The 15,621-nt window shown below is 36.6% G+C and overlaps 1 protein-coding gene across 2 annotated transcripts; it reads left to right on the forward strand.

Moving 5' to 3' along the window:
- Positions 1–617: 617 nt before the first annotated feature.
- LOC121419401 lies at positions 618–15,129 on the forward strand. Of its 2 annotated transcripts, none has more exons than XM_041613855.1 (6): positions 618–770; positions 7,649–7,854; positions 10,634–10,774; positions 11,094–11,428; positions 14,288–14,403; positions 15,024–15,129. In XM_041613855.1, the coding sequence occupies exons 2-5, from the start codon at positions 7,696–7,698 to the stop codon at positions 14,289–14,291; spliced, it is 639 nt and encodes a 212-aa protein (XP_041469789.1). In that variant the 5' UTR covers positions 618–770; positions 7,649–7,695; the 3' UTR covers positions 14,292–14,403; positions 15,024–15,129. The 2 variants fall into 2 exon arrangements, with proteins under 2 accessions (XP_041469789.1, XP_041469790.1); XM_041613856.1 differs by lacking the exon at positions 618–770 and adding an exon at positions 3,734–4,119.
- The last annotated feature ends 492 nt before the right edge of the window (positions 15,130–15,621 follow it).

Here is a 15,621-nt window from a genome sequence, read left to right on the forward strand (position 1 = left end):
AATGTAATTGCGTCCACAAACTTCATTTGGCGTGCCATACAAAATGGCGCACCAAATGTCCGATGGTAAATTCCGTCCAATTCACGTCATTCCGTACACAAAAGTTTTTTTGTTCGTATGAAAATGATTTCGTCATGACGCAGTTTTATTTCGTATACGAAATTATTCTTGTCACACAAAATAAATTTTCGTCGAGACGAAATGAAATTTCGTCCACAAAATTTATTTCGTACACACGAAATGAATTTTGATCTAACGAAATAGCACCCCAATTGTCCAAAGGAAAATTCTGTAGGAAAATATGTGTTTCACTCCAACGAAATTCATTTCGTCATGATGCAGTTTGATTTCGTATACAAAATTTATTTTGTGTCACACTTATAATCAATTTCTCGAGACGAAATAAAATTGCGTCCCCGAAATTCATTTCGTTGCGATGCAAATATTTATTCCGTCAACGAAATGATTTTGTGTCACATCACAAAAAATTCCGTCGACAAAATGATTTTGTGTCACATCACAAAAAATTCCGTCCATGTAAAATAATTCTGTCTCCTCTTTCTGGCAGGGAATATGAGATCGTCGCTGATTGGCTGCACCTTGCTCAAGCCGATATCTTCGCTCGATCGATTCCGGGCGCGGGACGGTCACACTCACAGGTCGGCATGTTGGTGAACCTTTCTTGTTTAGCTTAGATTTCACGTTATTCATGTCAACGAGAGCTGCAAACAACTTCTCTAATTGGTAGAATGTGGACGGACATTGCATTCGTAAGTTTAGCTATGTTTTCGACTTCAAAATTACGTTGAAAACAAAATGGGAATTCGTTAGTCGTTGCCAAACTTGCATTTGCAAGAAGCTGTGCAATTTATAGTCCCGTGTATTCAAGTTTGTGTAGGGTCCTACTGTAGTCGACCATGCCCATGCCAGGCCAGGGGGGATTGGTCTTTTGTGCACACCTCTTCTTCCAGGCTGGTACAGTCCGCCACTGGCGTATTATCGTACCTCGTACCTAAAATGGTAATGAATTATACAGGCTGATATTTAGGCCTAGATTTTGATAAATGGTGTAAAATTCATACTCAGACTGACTCAGAGCAAAATGCATGTTGAAATTGGAAACTTCATTGGATGACAAATTTTAAATAATTATTGACTGTCTGAGTCAGTGATTGACGTGATTTTATTTTTAGATTATTAAAAACAGCTTTAGCTTGGGCACCCACACGCATTGCGAGGTTAGTATTAATACTGGTAAATTAAACCATTGAACCATGTTTGGCAGTGGATTTCGAATTGACAGTTAACATGGTTAATGAGTTAGTGGGTCGCGCATGCTGGCTTGCTGCGATCCCACTTCTGCAAGTGATGTCCACGTCCATAAGGCATTAAGCACACCACTTCTAAATAATGGCTTGGTTTTTCTGTGCGCTGTGGCATGTCAGGGGCGGATCCAGCTTTTATAAAGGGGGGGTTGGGGTGGTATGTGAGGGAGCGTAGCGACCGAGTCCAAGCGAGCGGAGCAAGCGAGGGTGTTTGGGGGGGTGTCCCCCCTCCCACGTAGGGAAAATTTTTGAAAATCTGTGTGAAAATGGCGTTTCCTTGCATCTAAAACACCACTATTTTTGATATAGAGGTCGTTGCCAAATTAACCCCCATGAAAATTTGTAAAATTAAGTTGCGATCCCCCATTTTTTTTTTTTAATGGGATTTTTGTTTGGGGATGAGAATCGGCAACCCTGGCCTAGATTGTCACTTCCGCGGTGGCCCGTGTCCTCAAAAAAGCTGATGGGGGGGCAAAAAGGACTATGTGACATTTGTTCGCCCAACCCTCCCCCAAATAAATAATAATAATAAATTAAATGAATACATAGAAATAGAATAAAATAAAATTACAAGTTTTTTAAAAAAGATAAGATTTAAAAAAATGGTCCTGGGCAGATTTTTTTTTTTTTTGGGGGGGGGTTGCAACCCCCCCTCTAGATCTGTTTCTGCATGTAATGAACCCTTGACTATGAGTTGGGCTTGTCCGTAGACTCTAATGTTAGAGTCGAGGCCTATCTCGGCTCGGGCCCAAAGATGCGCCACCGCGCACAGAAAAATCATGTGGTATGGACACCAGAAGTGAGAATGAGATCCCATGCGCGACCCACTGACTTAGATATCCACTGCCAAAACGGTTCATGGTACAGGGTATAGGGCAAGTCCAAGAAAAGGTCACCCTAGAAGATAAAATTTTATCTCCAATTTAAGAAGTTATCTTTGGAGGGGTAAGAAAGCCTATCGCCTGTTGTGGTAGCCTAAGTATGTTTGGCCTAGGTCCTAGCCCCACTCATTACTAGTACAAGTTTAGTTACTTCGAGCGATGTTTGTGCCGGCTCCACTTCACCACCACTACTATACGCTCCATCTGGCTGAACATCGTGTCCGTTAAGTCGATCTGATATTCCGAGTGACAAAGGTGGGATTTTATGGGGAAATATAAAACTCATGGAACATCACGATCTTTAAAAACAAAACTAATATAGGAGGGGGTCCAGTGTCCGGACATGTTATCTTTTGGTTACACTTCGTAATTCAGAAGGTTCGTAATTCCAAAACACGTGAATTCATTATTGCCTGAACCACAATGTTCGTTAAATCGAAAAAGGGTTCGTTAATCCGAACATTTGTGGCGTAATTCCGAAGGTTCGTTAATCCGAAAAGGAATAATGAGTGATAATTCCGAAGGTTCGTTAGTCCGAAAACGAAATGAGGTTCGTTAATCCGAAAACGAAATGAGGTTCGTTAATCCGAAAAAACTAAATGAACAACGAACCTCATTTTTTTTCGGACTAACGAACCTTCGGAATTATGACTCTCATTATTCCTTTTCGGATTAACGAACCTTTGGAACAACGAACGTCATTTCAATTTTTGGATTGTCGGACCTTCGGAACAACGAACCTTATTTCGCTTTCAGATTAACGAACCTCCGGAATATCCAAACCTTCGGAATAACGAAGCTTCGGAATTATGAATGTAAACAATCTTTTTGAAGCCTTCCTTTTTGTCTTTGGATTACACTAAAAATATGAATTCAATACTTGTAATCATCTTCTATTTTGTTCTTTATATTTCCCAACATTTTGTACTAAAATTTGATGAAACTTCGCTTCTAACTTTTTTCAAATGACTTTCTAACATTGATCGTGTGGACACACAACCTGTACGGACACACAACAACTGAGTGACCTGAAACTCAGGCAGGACGTTTAGCAATACTTGATTAACCTTATGCCCAAATTTCATGAACTAGGTTTCTAAGTTTTCATTTAAAAAACACAACCTTTTGTTAAGATTTGGTGTTGATGCCGCCACCGTCAGAAAAACAGCGCCTATAATTTTACTCTCCTATGCAGGTGAAACAAAACGGAAGGAAAGAAGGGAAAACACAAATTTTGCGCATTTTCATGTATTTATTTTCAATAGTCTCGGCAGTGCAGCCGTCCTTGCATGGTAACTATTATATAAAGATTATCCAGCAGCTTGCAAAGGAAAGTCAGTTTCAAAGTAATTTCTTCAGTGCACAGATGAGGCGAGGGGGTCTTCGGGCGCTTGCCCCCTCTCCTCTCCTACAAAAATAAATTATGACCAAGAAAGTAGAAAAGAAAATGGTGAAATATATTTTTTCTGAATATTATGCTTTCATTGGATATTTATAAAGTTAAATATTTTTATTTTTTTTGCTCGCTCACAAAAAAAAGATCTGCCCAATTATTCATATCTAGCCCCTTCAAAACTTTGGCTCACTTCGCCACTGATTTGTTTCATCACACTTCTATGCAAATACTTACGCCTATAGAATAGAATACATTATATCCTACATAGAGTAAATCATGTATAGTACTATTGGTTCAAGTAGCATCATGTGACCGAATATATTTCAACTCTGACGTCATACCTCGATATATTTTTGGATACTAGTATATCGAGGTCTGACATCATTATTTCACAAAACTGGATCTAGCTAAACTCTCAGGCACACCGGCCAGCGCGCTCTCTCTCCCGGGCAAGTCCAGCGATGTGTCGGCACAGGCACTGATCTGCGTTCTGCTGAGCACGATGGCTCAGAGAAAAGTAGGTAATTCAACTCAAGTAACCGGACTTTGCAAGCTCATCACATAGATTTTGGTTATAAATTATAAAAAGTTGGATAAAAAACAAATATATCAGGCGTTTCATTCGAAAGCATAGTGGGAATTATTAATCCTCGGTTGGACTGGCAAAACTACTATATTTCCCTCGGGGCTTCGCCCCTCAGGAAGTAATTGTCAGACCAACCTCGGATAAATAATTCAACTATACTTTCTCAAAGCCTGATATATTTGTTTACTATTTCTCATAATTCCATATGGCTTTGTGTAATTATTTTGTGTCCAGAATTACTTCATTAATATGAAATTTTATTCAGAATCACAAAAACTGCAAGCTCTCTTTTTCTCCTAATAATCAGAGACAAAATGAGCCCAAGATTTTGAGGGAGTCAGATGTGTCATATCAGGCAAAATTCAATAGAAGTTGTGAGCGAGCAAGCTTTTCATTAAAAAAAAATCACATTTTGTAGCTTGACATAAAAATATTCAGAAAATGTTATATTTCATTTTTCTTTCCCTTTTTTTTTGGGGGGGGGGAGAGCATCCCAAGCCTCCCCCCATCTATGCACCTCTGTCTAGTGTCTATATTACTGTTATATTGTTATTTCAAGACTAATTTTCATAGAAACGATTGGTTCAGAAAAAATATTAAACACATGCAGCCTTTCATGGAAAGTTCCCCCGGTTGTCCCGAAAAGGTGTGTTTTGTTTGACTTTCCTCCTCAACCCACCCTTTCGAGAAAAGCTCTCGCGGCATATCTCAACGTCCGTATGACATATTTGTCCTGCCCACCAGAGGTGAAGGCGAGACTAAGGGATCCAAATGTCGTCTGTCCGTCCGTCACAAACCTGTAATGACACATAACTCCACAACCGTAAGTCGCTTTTAAACCAAACATGGATGGTAGATGGACCTGGGTGACCTGCATGTTGAGCTGCAGTCAGAGGTCACATGCTAAGGTCAAAGGTCATTTTCAGGTCAACGTTAAAGTTTACATGCAACACTTTTATGACACCTAACTCCACAACCGTAAGTCGCTTTTCAACCAAACTTGGGGGACCTGCATGTTATGCTGCAGTCTGAGGTCATATGGTAAGGTCAAAGGTCATTTTCAGGTCAACGTTACAGTTCACATGCAAGACTCTTATGACACCTAACTCCGCAACCGTAAGTCACTTTTCAACCAAACTTGGATGTTGGATAGACTTGGGGGACGTGCATGTTATGCTGCAGTCAGAGGTCACATGGTAAGGTAAAATATCATTTACAGGTTAAAGTTTACATGCAAGACTCTCTTATGACACCTAACTCCGCAACCATAAGTCACTTTTCAATCAAACATGGATGGTCGATGGACTTGGGGGACCTGCATGTTATGCTACAGTCAGAGGTCACATGGTAAGGTCGAAGGTCATTTTCAGGTCAACGTTAAAGTTTACATGCAGGACACCTAACTTCGCAAATGTAAGTCGCTTTTCAACCTAACATGGACAGTAGATGGACTTGGGGGACCTGCACATGTTACGCTGAAGTGGGAGGTCACATGATAAGTTCAAAGGTCATTTTCAGGTCAACGTCAAAGTTTACATGCAAGAATCTCTTATGTAAACTAACTCCGCAACCGTAAGTTACTTTTCAACCAAACTTGGATGTTGGATAGACTTGGGGGACGTGCATGTTATGCTGCAGTCGGAGGTCACATGGAAAGGTCAAAGGTCATTTACAGGTTAAAGTTTACATGCAAGACTCTCTTATGACACCTAACTCCGCAACCGTAAGTCACTTTTCAACCAAACTTGGATGGTAGATGGACTTGGGGGACCTGCATGTTATGCTGCAGTCAGAGGTCACATGGAAAGGTCAAAGGTCATTTACAGGTTAAAGTTTACATGCAAGACTCTCTTATGACACCTAACTCCGCAACCGTAAGTCACTTTTCAACCAAACTTGCAGACTTATGCTGCAGTCGGATGTCACATGGTAAGGTCAAAGGTCATTTTCAGGTCAATATTAAAGTTTACGTGCAAGGCTGGTATGACAAGTGTTATTCCATCCCAGTAATTTCACAATGAAGTTTCGATATAATTCTTGCGTGCCCTCGCAAATCACAATATTTCTGGTTATTTTCATAAGTGGGCGAGACAAAAATTGCTTTTGCCTTGTTTTTTAGTCATGTTCAAAATGAATTAGTGATGATTTCATTTTTCTCGGCATTTTAATCCCCAAGTCTGCATGGTTTAATTATGTTTGATGCATGTTTTGCCTTTAGTAGACAGCTGGCAGCCCTCTGTCTCGAGGAGTATTTTTATATCTCTTTCTGTATTTGGTGAGTGAAGCCAACGAAATTCAGCTGAACAACCAACATAAAGGCATGGTCACACCGGCCGAGCGTTGTTGGAGCGGTAGGGAAAGAGGGTAGAATTTTTCTCTCAAAATGGGGGAAAAAATCGAAAACAAAAAAACTAAAATCGAACTTGAAAATGGTAAACGGTAGCGAGCGGTGATGATTTTTTTTTCTCTCCGCTCCACGACCGCTCCAACAACGCTCGGCCGGATGCCTTTACACTTAAGGGGAATCCAGCCTTGGTCATAAAATATAGTGTTGGAAAGGAGAAAATTAGATAAAACAGAATGGTGAAAGTTTGAAAGAAATCGGACCAGCAATAAGAAAGTTATGGCTGCTTTAAAATTGAAATCCCTATGATTATGTAGATTTCAAAGTGGCAACTGGGTAAGTAAATTATGACAAGAGGCAAGGACAACTTTCCCATAGGCCATGTACTTAATTATCAGGGATTTGTGTTTTTCTCCTAACTGCCCTTCCCCTGGGGCAGTAATCTAAATATAACCCTGGTAGTATATTGTTTTATGTCCTCATGTGAAAGAAAAATAAAAATTTGAAGTAAAACATTTGAAAAAATGACATATTAGCCATTTTATGTATTGGAGTACATGGAAGAGTAGTCCTTGCCTTACATCACTGTGACATCACATATGTGGCCAATTTGCAGTCTCGTGGATCTAGGGATTACCAATATTCACAACTTTAAAAATAACTTTCTTATTATTTGTCAGATAGTGTTCAAACTTTCACCTATCAACTTGACTGATTTTTCTTATTCCCCTAAGAACAAGTTTTTATTTGGGTTGGATTCCCCTTTAACAGAGACCGAAGCTTTAGTTCTAGTTTTGGCTCTGCTATTTTTTTGATTGGATGTATTTCCTGATTTATCACAATAATTGCAAGTTTTATCATAATTTAACTTTTTGAAAATTATGCTATTATGTGATTAAGGCTACATCTCTTGTACTTTCTACCGATAGTCTCAATATAACGTTATTAATGGATTATTTCTTGTTAAAAATCCTAAAGATAGGAACTAACTCTGTGGTTGGTAGATAAATATGACTCACTTGTCCAGGTGTTGATAAACGGGCCCTGCTGAGTAGGCCTAGAGTTTTCTTAATTATATATAATTGATTTCATGACATGTGTTTACATTTGCTGCAGATTCCCATTCAGCCGTTGGACTGAACTGGTACTGTAACACAGTATGGATGGTCAATATGAAGCAAGCTTCATCGAATTCCTCCAAGAGCTCTGTACTCTGTTCTGATCATTTTGAAGATGCTTGCTTTGACAGGACTAGGCAAACGATTCGTCTAAGACAGGATGCTGTCCCAACCACATTTAATTTGCCGCCTCGTCATCAGAAGGTACAGTAGATCTATATCATACGTGTTTTAAAGAAATATAATCTCTGTATTATCTATCTACCTTTGGTTTGACAGAACAATGTTTTGAATATTCCATTCTCAGTAGCCAAAGAGAAATGAAAATTATCCTATTCGTTAGGGTCACCATGGACCTCGGCCTATACTGTGTACCAGGGGACTGTGTATTTTAAGTTAACGCTTACTAAATGATCAAACAAATTAAAAATTTGGTTTAGCCCTACATAATTAGCATGAGCTTCTTTGAAATTGCAAAGCTAAGGGTGTATTGCTGATTTTTCATAATTTATTAAAATTCATTTTTGATAAATTATTTTATGCATAAATAGAGAATTCTCTGCTGTACAGTTAAGTAAATCTCTAAATAAGTTCCCAAGTTCTACGGTGCGTATGAAAAAATGGGATAGATTTGAAAAGTCTATAAAATTTTTGTTTCAAATTATGAGCTCAATATTTTGGTGTCAATACATGCTATGGAGTCTTATCCTTCAAATGCTATTAAAATAATTTGGTTTTGTTCGTGCTTACGCAAACACAAATTTTTGTTTTGTCTGGGGTAAAAAAGGAAGCTTGTGCCAAAATGGCATAATATGATGGTCGGACTTCTTGCTATCAGCAGAATTCCTCTTAACCTTTTCATTATCTTTGCCATAATTTTCGAATTATGCAGTCAAAATTCATTTCCAAATCTACTTATTTATTTGGATAGTTGTGGTGTTGTTCCTTTTTAATATGTTCTCTTTTAGTTTTGAATATTCCTTCCTTAGGCAAGAACATTTTTTTAAACCAAATTATGGTAGAGCGTGTTTTTTTTCGAATCCTTTCATTGTGTTCTGCAAAGGTTATGATGCCTTTGAACAGTGGCATACTGAGGGGTGGGGGCTCGGGGTGCTCCCCCCCTCCCAATACAAAATTATGACCAAGGAAAAAAGTGGAAAGAAAAATAACAGAAAACATAGAAAGTGAAATATGATATTATTCTGAATATTATGTCAAAATCACAAAATTTGATATTTTAGTAAAAACTGGAAATTTTTGCTTGCTCGCTTCACAACTTTTTAATGCATTTTACCTGATCTGCCATATCTTGCTCCTTCAAAATTGACTCAATACACCATTGCCATTGAAAGACATGAATATTTTCTTGTTTGTCCTGTCAAGCACATAATTAAACTTGGTGAAGGATTCAATGACCCCTTGAAAATAGGATTCATGTCTTTTATAGGTACCATTACATAAATTGTTTCACATAATTATTATCAAAGGTACCATAACATAATTTGTTTCACATAATAAAAAGGATTTGAATGATTACAAATTCTCCCAATTAAAAATGCAAATCTTCTCACTTGGGTTGACAAGAAAGTCTCTTCTTACTTATCATAAGGAAAATTCAAAGGTAAAAGAAGTTCAAATTAAAACCAATGTAATTCAGGTAAATGAATAAATTTATTAGTGAAATTTGACAGCATTTTTCGAAAATTATGGCAAAGATAATGAATATATTATAAGTCTGCTGATTAGCCAAAAGTCTAAAAGTATAAAACGTCCCGTGTTCGCTCAAGCATGAATTTATTTTTTAAATGCCATTTCAAAGATAAGATCTTAGAGCATCTATTAATATCAAAATATAGATATAATATTTTGAGACAAAGCAAAGATTTTATAATTTTCAACCAATAAGTGCAAGAATAATGATGCATTTGTCATTTATGATTTAAAATAGAATTTCCATTGGATTAGATTTGTAAGAAAAATAATGTTTTTGAGCAATTCTAGGTCCGACATGAACTCATACATTGTTGCATTACTGCGTATCCGGATGCCGCAAACTTGGTCCCTAAACTTCTGCGAGACTTGACCAACAAAAAAAATATGAGGACATGTTTCTAACTGTGGAATTATTGCAAAACATGTGGAGGGGGGCTTATTAAAGTGATGGTCCAGGCTGAAAATATTTATACATGTAGCTTAATAAATAGAGTAGAAGTCACTGAGCAAAATGCCGAAAATTTCATCAAAATCAGATGACAAATAATCAAGTTATTGAATTTGATAGTTTATAACAATAGTTTGTGAAAACGGTCGTCATGAATATTCATTAGGTGGGCTGATGATGTCACATCTCAAATTGTTCTTTTGAATTTTATTATATGAAATAATGTTTATTAAATTTTATCCTCCAAGAACTAGAAAAATTGGATTGACAACTGATTTAGTACATTAGATATTAATTGCTGAAACTTATTTCATCATAATGGAGACACATCATTTACACATGTATGAAATAATGAAAAAATTATGATTTTATGAACCAAACGGAAAGTGGGGATGTGACATCATCCCACCTAATGAATATTCATGATATGACTATTTTCTCAAAATATTGCTAAACTTTAAACTTCAATAACTTTATTATTTGTTATCCGATTTTGATGACATTTTCAGCATATTGCTCAGTGGATTCTACTCTATGTATTAAGATATAAATATTTTCAGCCTGGACCATCCCTTTAAGACCCCCCCCCCTTCCTCCTTTGGGGCCAGATAGGGTTAATAAATCATCATGAATATTTAAACATGTTTATTTTGCTGCAAGTCCATTGAAAAGGATTCATTTCTAAACAAATATTATTCTAAATGTACTATTGAATATTAATTTGACAAATTTAAAGTCATTTTTTTCATTCTTGCATCTCGGTTTATTCAATTTTTCTTCTTTTTTTAATGTTTTTTTTTTTTATTCACTCTTCTCGTACAGAATGCACACAAACCAGGGAAACCCTCGAAAGAAAGTCATTTAGATTCAGCAAGCAACCTCCCAGATACTGCAAAGACACCTGTACCAAAGTCTTCAGCACCTTCCCTGGGACTACTACTCAATGCCAAAAATCTAAGAGGGGTAAAGTGGAAGATAACAGCAACATATATCTAAATGGGGTATTGTACAGTATGATTGATCAACCAATGATACCAGTTGTATTCTGACATTTAAATCCATGTCCCTCTGACCAATGTTGTCAAATAAAAACCTTGCTTTGAGCATAACATCCTCAAGGTGGTCTGAAATTCTATTAGAAGGTACATGTACTCTTCTGTGGAAGTTCATTTTATGCTTTGACTGCTAATCTACAAGTTTTATTATCAATATGCTAGTGTTCTGAAGTTGATGTGTTAATAATCAATTGTTTTAATGTTTTATTCTATTTAAAACATAATAGATGGAGACCAGCAGCATGGCAGCAGGAGCTAATGTTGGTCGTGATGAGGCATATACCACCATCAACAATGCTGCAATTGCAGTCACCACCACCAAGTCTGCTTCTGTCACTGCCATCACCATTGCCACCGCCATTACCAAGACCACTCCTGACACAAAGCCCCCAAGTCCTCAACTGACCAGATATTGCAGCTGGAGAAGGATATACCAGGAACTTCAAAGCCAGGGCTTGCCAGTCTCCTACAATAAGAAAAATGCCATGGGCCCATCTAATGAACTAGTAGTAGAATATTTGGCCACAGTTGTAGAAATGCAGAGACTAACATACTGCCACAGGTAAAAATCAATGTCAGATATGATGGATAGTCTTTGAAATATGGGTTGCAGAATGAATATCAGTAAAACCCATCATGATGTGCTATCTGATTTAACCCTAAAAAGGCGGTGGGAGCCCAAAAATTTTCACGATAAATCCACAACGTGAAAGATTGTGCCGCGTCATTATAAAGCCTTTTTTAAAAAAAGTTTATGAGTTTTCAGACAAAATTTGTGACACCTGGGTACCCGGTTCTGCAATTATGCAACATTGTGCATTGTGTAAGTACACATGTCAGAATTGCACTAAAATGTGATTTCATGGACAAATCCAATGCAAAATCTGTTTCTAGCCAGAATTCATAATTGTATCATACCGGTTAATGTTTATTTTTACTGATTAAAATCAATTAATTTCATTGTGCTTATGATCAGAAAATTTTGTCAACAATATAAAAAAAGTAAAAAAAACAAAGAAATACTTAAGAAAGGAAAAAAATACATATGAAAGGTATTTGATATCAATTAATTTTTATGTGTCTGAACAAAAACTTCAAGGGCTGTGTTTATAGATTTCCAGCCAAATTCTAATTTCATGCATGATTTAGTAAAATATATAATTCTAAATAATTTTAGAATGATCAAATATACAATTTTTTCATCTGTGGCAGGCATTTTGCATTTCTTCACAATTGCGCAATTAACGGTCAATCTTGAGGGCCCCCACTCCCCTTCCGCCCATCTTTCCTGCCTCCAAAATACCCTGGCAGTCTTATTAGGGTTAGATTAAGTCTACATTAAGCAAACATAAAATTCTTACAATTGAATTCAGTGGCGTAATGAGCCAAATATTTTGAGAGGGCTAAATATGGCGAATGGAACAAAAGTTCTCCAAAGAGAGCGAAGGGAGTGTGCAAAATTTTAGAACTTTTTAATACAGAAATCAAAATTTGGAAAGATTTTGACGTAATAATATCCAGTAAATACTCTATTTCACCCTTTCTCGTTCGCTTTCTTTCTTTTTCTCCTTTTCTTTCTTGGTCGTTAAACATTGGGGGGGGGGGGGGCAGTCAGACCGCAGGTCCCTATGCTAATGAGCAAAAAGTCCAGATACATCCAAATCATCTCGTGGCTGAATCCTTGCAAAATCTTGTGATTCGTGAGATTTTCTTTCTCGAGTCTAAGAATTTACCTGTTTTAAAGAGAAATTCCAGTATTGGTAACGATCTCAAAATGACTTTTTACAGAATCTAATATAATGACCACCCAAGTGTCTGTTTGTATGAATAAAAAATATGTGCCAAAGGATTCTGGAAGAAATTGTGTAATTGCTGAGAAATAAGCAAAATAAGCTCATATTCCAGCAATAATAATAATACACTGTCCCACGTGTGCCTATCTGTGTTGGTGATCTTCAGTGTGAACATTTTTCAGCGTAGATTTCAAGATTTCACAAAGTTCAGTTTATGTAACTTTACCAAATCTAGATCCTCGATGATATACTGACAATTAAGCCAGACTTTCTCATGAAATCAGTGTTTACTGCAACTACTGGCATTTCTTTTTAACCTCAAGTTAAATTAAATATTATTGCACTATCAGATAGAGTAAAAGTTACTCTTTCATATTGGTCATTTATTTTGTATACAATATTTTGTTAAATAAGTAAATTTCTGGCCTGAAAGTGTGCCTCAAAACTTAATTTTCTTCTTCCATTTTCTTTTGCACATTGTGCAAACTTTTTATTTTGAGCCTCAATGATATCCATATCACCATAAAGCTGAACTTCTTTTCTTTCTCACAATGCCACTCTTGATATGCGGCACCTTTTAATCGGGTCAAGATCACACTTTTCCCACTAAGGTACAATACGAGATTTCTGTAATTTTGTACTTGCATGAAATCCAGAGTTCTGATTGGCTGGATAAGGTTCACAGAACAACAGGCACAGGGTATTTGAGGAGATTACCACATGGGAAGTGTGACCTTCCTACGAACCATGGCACTGGAACCGTTGGAATTTGCCACTGGGTGGTCTATTTGACCAATCAGAATGCAGTATTCTTGTTTTCAAACTGCTTTATGTACTTGGCAAATGAAAAGTGTGATCTTGACCCGATTAAACCAATTCTTATTTTGAAACCTATATCGTTTCAAAGCATACATATTCAGCTTTATCATGATATAAAAATCATTTGGGCTCAAACACAAATAAAGTGTGAAAATAGCAACTTTTGTCAGGTGAAAATATTTATTTTATAGCATATTTTAGATCAAACTTTGAACCTATATTACAAAATCTTTGAATAAATCCAAACATATGACATGAAAGAATGATTCTTCTTCTTTACAATGGTACCAAATTCATGAAATTCGATGCACAGTTAGAGCAGCAATGACCGAATGAAAAGGTGTTATGGTCCGCGTCAAGCTCATTAAATATACAAAACATCTCAAGTCATGAATATCATTTGGATGAAAGAAGCCACTCTCTTGGGACCTGCAGTCTGACTGGGGGGCATGGCCCCCATCTATACATCAGTGATGGATTTAATACTTTTTGCATGTACGATGACGATGCTCGCTCTCTCTCACCCATCCTCACTATGTGTATATGTGTGTGCAAGATGAATTATGAGGAATAATTGCATGAAGTGACGTTTTTCAACCAGAGATTGATCCTTATATATTATTTACTATTGCATTTTTGTTCATCATATTGACCCATCTTGACCCCTTTACCCCCCCCCCCCCTGACAAAAACCTAATAGTCAAATGAAGTTTCCTTTTCTTTTCTTTTGATATACATGTAATGTATTCATGTGAGAAAAAAAATTATAGTGCCAAACATTTTTTGAAAATTTTAATTTATTCCTTCAGGTGAGGTTTTGTCCACAGTTCCAGAAGGACACAAAATAGTATCAGAAAGTCATGCCAGAATCAACAACTGAAGGGTTTGAAGAGCCAGATAAAGAGCCTAGAAATGTGATTTAAACGTAAGTTAAACTTATTTATAATTCTGATTCATTTTCTAATCCAAATTTTAGAATTAAACTCTTAGTTTGAGGTGTTGATGATTTTTTTTTCAGCTGCAAAAGTAACAAACCAATATCAATCATTGGTCGATAATGTGACTTGCTTTCTCTTGCCAAATTGGTACATGTACATGTATATTCTGCATTTCTATAATGATTGACCCCACCACTAGCACATAAGATGCAACATGTCAAATAACTGTCAAACTCACTTCATCATGTATTTAATTATTAATATTTCATTAAAGGAGTAAAAGGACTCAGAAAGATTACCCGAAAAAGCTCACAGAATTTTTTTTACTGGTAGACCCTTTACATTCATTTGATGAATTGAGTTCATGCAAAATCAACTGAATGTTATGAGTACAAAATCCTGTTAATACACCTTACTGTGAGGCTATTCTGGTAGGTCATCCCGGGAGTGCCTGAGGATCTTGTCCATTTGGATAAATCTTGCAAAGTACCAAGAGGTGCCTCCACCCCCCCCCCCCCCCACTCTATTAAGGGTTAACAATGAAATTGAAATTAGGAATAAGTTTAGTATCTTGCTCATATGCATTATAAATTAATTACTATTTCAGGTACTTCAATCACATGCACAGTAGGAGCAAAAACAGCAGCAAACACACAGGAGATGTAACACTACATTGACCAACAGCAACAACTACAGCAGCATCAACAATTTCTGCAGGAGATGCAAAAACCACACTGGCAACCTCAACAACATCAAGGTGTCCAACAAGCACTCCGGGAACGTTAACAGCAACCACAGCTTCAGCTGGAGTTTCAACAAACACATCAGAAAAAAACCAACAGCAGCAAAAAAAACACTTATGAATAATGAAATGAATCTAATTGAAACTCAAAAGCCAATGACGCAACATCTTTGACAAACTGAGACAATTATTCATTCTTTTACAGGATAAAGAAATACTTTTTTAAAGTGTAAATTTGCAGGAACACAATGGATGTTCCTATGTATCTATTTAATGAAATAAATTTGACTTTAATAAATTCAGTAAATTCAATTCAATAAATTTAGTGATTCAATAAATATCTACTTTTATTTGTCAATGAGTGAAAATACCTGTATTTTCTATTTAGAATGACAAAAAGCAATTTATCAATTCAATATCATCAAAAACTTTAGCAATATGGTTGTTAGGCCCTCCAAATTGT

This window comes from Lytechinus variegatus, chromosome 7, assembly GCF_018143015.1.
Source record: "Lytechinus variegatus isolate NC3 chromosome 7, Lvar_3.0, whole genome shotgun sequence".
Taxonomy (NCBI): Eukaryota; Metazoa; Echinodermata; class Echinoidea; order Temnopleuroida; family Toxopneustidae; genus Lytechinus; species Lytechinus variegatus.

Excerpts from the sequence above, each read along its gene's own strand:
- LOC121419401 (XM_041613855.1), top strand. The coding sequence starts at position 7,696 with ATGGTCAATATGAAGCAAGCTTCATCGAATTCCTCCAAGAGCTCTGTA. Across the intron at positions 7,855-10,633 it reads TGCCGCCTCGTCATCAGAAG|AATGCACACAAACCAGGGAA; the intron begins GTACAGTAGATC and ends CTTCTCGTACAG. Across the intron at positions 10,775-11,093 it reads ATGCCAAAAATCTAAGAGGG|ATGGAGACCAGCAGCATGGC; the intron begins GTAAAGTGGAAG and ends AAAACATAATAG.